Below are 4,335 nucleotides of genomic sequence, written 5' to 3'. Positions count from 1 at the left end.
ACCACCCCGGGGGAGGGGTGGGAAGTGTCCAGGCTGCAATCCCTTCTCTTCCATTCTCGTCCTGGATTTTGGGCATACATGCACATGTGCCCAGCCCCAATCTCTACTGCCATAACCTGCCCACGCTCGCACAGCTAGTTGGTGGCAGAACCGGGATTTGATCTACTAATAACCACAGCAGTGTACTACCTACAAACGGTGTCTGTTATGGCAGAATAAAATGTGTGTTACATGTAAGAAATGTATAGCGCCCCAGAATACAGAGTATTAAGGCATACAGGTCGAATACCTGCAAGAAGAGAGATGATCATTTTCTTCCATGTGACTGTTTTGCAAATGTCTATTGATCAGTGTGTCTCTCAACATCAATGTCATGTTGAGCATGTTGCTTTGGGTGTCCTACTCTGTCAGCCAGTGTTAGTTTGGTGGATAAATGAAGACATGAATGACAAACTAAGCCCTCAGTTTCACTGAGAGATGGATGTGAATGGAAGTGGGTTTTTGTAGTTCAGGTTTCATGTGGTAATATGGCCTCAATTAGATTTCAAGTACAGTAAACATTTTCAAAAAATGACATGCAGCAATATTCTGGCTCTCTCTCTTTTTTTTTTCACTGGTTCTGGGACTCAGATTGCAGTCAACCATGTGGGAGTGTAGCACTTTAGCCACCATACCACCTGCTGACATCTGATTCGACTTTTTTAAACCTATAGGTATGGGGCTGGCAGGTGGCATAGTGGTTAAGGTGTTGGGACTCCCTTATGGCCAACTGTGATTGAAGTTCTGGACCCAGAAGCTTGGTTTTTCACCTTCCCTCTCTCTCTGAGCAAATTGGAAAATAATAATATAATAAAGTTAAATAGAATAATCCTTTTTCTTTTTCGTAGAGGTTTTTGCCATAGGACATGTGTGCTCACTGAAGAGAGACAAGAGGGAAAGCTAGAAATCACCCTGAAGAGGGATGGCCATGCTATAGTTGCTTATCCATTTTCCTCTCGGGACTTTGGACATACAAGTACATGTGCCTTGTATGATTTTCAGGCCACTAGGTCTAGGACCTTAACCGTGATCAGCCATGTGGGAGTCCAGCACCTCAACCACCATGCCACCCACTGACCCCAAGATTTGTACTTTCTTCTGTGCTCTAAACTGTAGATATTCACACAGAAATAATTTACCTATACTAGTACATTTTAAGATATGTACTTAATCATTTAGGGTTAAAAATACTGGGGCCTGAAAGCAGAAAGACATGATAACTTACAAAGGGGAAAAGAAATGACTACAAACACCTTTTACCATCCTCTTTCATTTTTTTACTTACAGCCACATTTTATTCGATTAAGTAAGTTCAGGCTGCCAGGCTGCCTGCTATGACTAAGACACTCTGTGCTCTACTGGGGATGCATGGTCAGTGTACACAATTCTACCCTCAAGGGTCTCACAGCCTTTCCGTGAGCTGTGCTAGAGAATTCTGGTAGAAGGAAGAGAAGCCTGCTCATACGTAATAAAAGACATGTGTAGTTGCCATCACAGGAGAGGAACACACACTGCCTCAGGAACTCGGGACGGGAGGGAGGAGGGAAACAGCAGGTGCAGTCTGTAGTAAGTGAGCAGTTGTGTCTGAGGGCCCTAGGGCCGCAGGATTCTGTAAGGCAGGTGTGAGAAGAGTGTGGGCCTATCCTACCTGAAGGAACAACACAAACAAGCTTTGGTTCTTCTAAAAATTCCAGTTTGGCTTCAGGTGTTCCAAAAATTCCAGTTTGGTTGGAATAAAATACACTTATAGAAGAGTGGGGGTGGGGGGTGGGGATGAGCCAAAGGGTCATGGTTGAGCTTTGCTTCGGTAACAAAAGTCTTCTAGTTCATTCTACAGTTAATCTTGTTTCTGCTTGGTACATCAGACAGGATTCTCTGTTCTCCTGGAGTTCACCTTCTGGTGGTCAGAGCGACATTAAACGTGTGAACTGTGTCAGCTGGGATGTCTGTTAAGCTGGAATGGGGGGGGGGTCATTGGGTGGGGACCCTCAGTGCTCAAGAACCATGGGGGAAGTAGAGTCCTGAGGTTCAGGATAACTTGGGCGTGCCAAGATTTTTGTGGTCCCTGAGCCCAACTGTCGGATAAAGGCCTGGCGAATTTAGGGCTGACGATGTCTGTGCTGATCTGTGATGCCTGGGAGGGCAGCCAGGGTGGAGTCCTGAGTTTCTTAGCTAGCGCGTAATTTGTGCTTCACAGGAACTGGCACTTCATCTAATCCAACCTAAAAGTCCTGTCTTTAGAACTGACATTTGGACTGTGTGAATAACGGCCTCCCCCAGCAGATCTAGAAAGTCATCTTGCTCAAGGGAGTGAGAAGCCTGACTTATTGGCCTATAAGTACCCACTCTTTCATTTAACTGCCAGAGGGCACATGTATCCTCCGGAGAGCCAGGGATAGAGAGAGAAAGTGCTCCTCAGTGGGCCGTAGTCACATTCTAACCCCTTTCCTCTGTCTGTCCACCCTGCCAGGACTTTAGCACATAAACACGCATGCCTGGAAGTTTTGCAAGCCATCTGGGCTGGAATTCAAACCGCAGTGGGGTATGGGATCTAGTTCCCTTGACCACTAGGCTAGCTAGAAGGCCAGTTCCCACTCGTTTTTACCCATTATGTATGAATAAAGAAAGCAAAGAATGGCCTAATACTATGCTCAAATGAGGTGATTATTTGTTTTACTTCAGATTAATAATTGCTATAATAAATCTAAACTTTTAGGAGTTTGGAAAATCACTAAGACATACAGATTGGTTTTTTTTTTTTTTTCAGACCAATAATCTTTTCTATCATGTGGCCATAATACAGGAAGCATCTCGTATAGCTCTGTTTCTTACATAAAACAAGGCACTATTTGTATTTTTCTTTTGGTAAGAAATCCTCTGGGGACCAGCAGATAGTGTAATAGTTATGTCACTGGACTCCCACATGGCCAACTGTGGTTTGAGTCCTGGCCCTGGAGGCTTGAAACTCATGCCAGGAGTAGGTACGTGCATGCCCAAAATCCCAAGAGGAGAATGGATGAGAAGGGATTGCGGCGTGGCCACTCCCCTCCAGGGGGGGTTGATTTCTCACTTCCTGTCTCTTTATCTCTCTGTTTCTCCATCTCTCTGTGAACACATGCACCCCATAGCAAAAAATTTCCAAAAAAAAATTCTCTGTCTAATTTAAGTCTCTAGTCCTATTTTTGGTGAGCATAGATATTTATACCCTTTCTGGTAATTAATGAGAATTATACATATGATCTCAAATCAAGTTGTGATTTCGAGCAAATGTACTACTTGATTTATGCTTGAAATATATTGTATTATGTGTGATGTATTTCTCCTTGGGGAAGGAAGGAGAGCGTTGAATAGAAATACCTATTTGATAATTTAAATATTGATGTAAAAACTGGCATAGGTTTATGTTTTTATAAACTACAATAATTAAACAAAGAAGAAAGCCAAGCCGAGACAATCAAATGAGTGTTTAGAGCACCTGACCCAAGGGCAGAGCTTGAGTCCTGGCTTGCTCTTTCAGTGGTTATGTGGCATTGGGCAAGCTCATCCATCTCACTAAGCCTTATTTTCTGTCTCTGTCTTATTTACTGGCTTTAATGCGAGGCTAATGAAAGCACCTGCCTCACGGAGTGTTTGTAAGGATGAAATGAGATAATGTGTAGAGAATGCATAATTAGCTCAGTAGTAAGTAGTGAATAAATGTTAGCACACTTCACTTTGCTGTTGTTATTATCTTATTTCTGAAATGCTGACTTATTTCAGTGCTGAAGGTAACATACAGCAGATGCCTTAGACAATCTCGTGTCCCTAGTCAAGTCACAATTAAAAAAAAAATCAAGATTTAAAAATGTAGGTAACCCATAAAGAACTTTATTCATAAAATGTTTTTCCTAGCTAGACATTATAAACAAGATAAAGAATTTAAAATAAAGATGTACCCTTAAGATTATCTTCATATTTCTAGCATTGTACAGTGTAAGTATCGCGTAGTGATGTCGAACTCTTTATGTCTTACAGGGTTACATTGTTGGACCTTGTAATAGCCAAGATAGTGGGCGAGGAGCCCCTGACCAAGGACGAAGTCACCGTGTTCTTGCGCCACGCCGAGCTGGTTGCCAGCACCTTTGTGGATCAGTGCAGAGCCGTGCTCAAGCTGACTGCTGGGCAGCACACCAATGATGAGGTATGGAGGTGGGGCCTTGTCAACAGGCCCCAGCCCACAGGCCAGTGATAGGCCTTCCTTTTTTTTTTTTTTTTTTGGCCGGAGGGGATGTGCTTTTAATAGAGACAGCCAGGAAA

General features: G+C 43.2%; 1 protein-coding gene across 4 annotated transcripts in view; it reads left to right on the top strand.

Moving 5' to 3' along the window:
• The window catches only part of ATXN10 (ataxin 10), a 229,583-nt gene that overhangs the window by 107,711 nt on the left and 117,537 nt on the right, over positions 1-4,335 (top strand). For all 4 annotated transcript variants that reach the window (XR_003547215.1, XM_006164634.3, XM_006164633.3 and 1 more), the window contains exon 8: positions 4,054-4,219. Coding sequence is in view for 3 of the 4 variants with exons in the window: in XM_006164634.3 (XP_006164696.1) it covers positions 4,054-4,219 (166 nt within the window). In the remaining variant the exon portion in view is untranslated. The remainder of the gene's footprint in view (positions 1-4,053; positions 4,220-4,335) is intronic.

The sequence above is a fragment of the Tupaia chinensis genome, unplaced genomic scaffold, assembly GCF_000334495.1.
Source record: "Tupaia chinensis unplaced genomic scaffold, TupChi_1.0 Scaffold143651_1, whole genome shotgun sequence".
In the NCBI taxonomy this organism is placed as follows: domain Eukaryota; kingdom Metazoa; phylum Chordata; class Mammalia; order Scandentia; family Tupaiidae; genus Tupaia; species Tupaia belangeri.
This window is presented reverse-complemented; position numbering and strand designations above follow the sequence as displayed.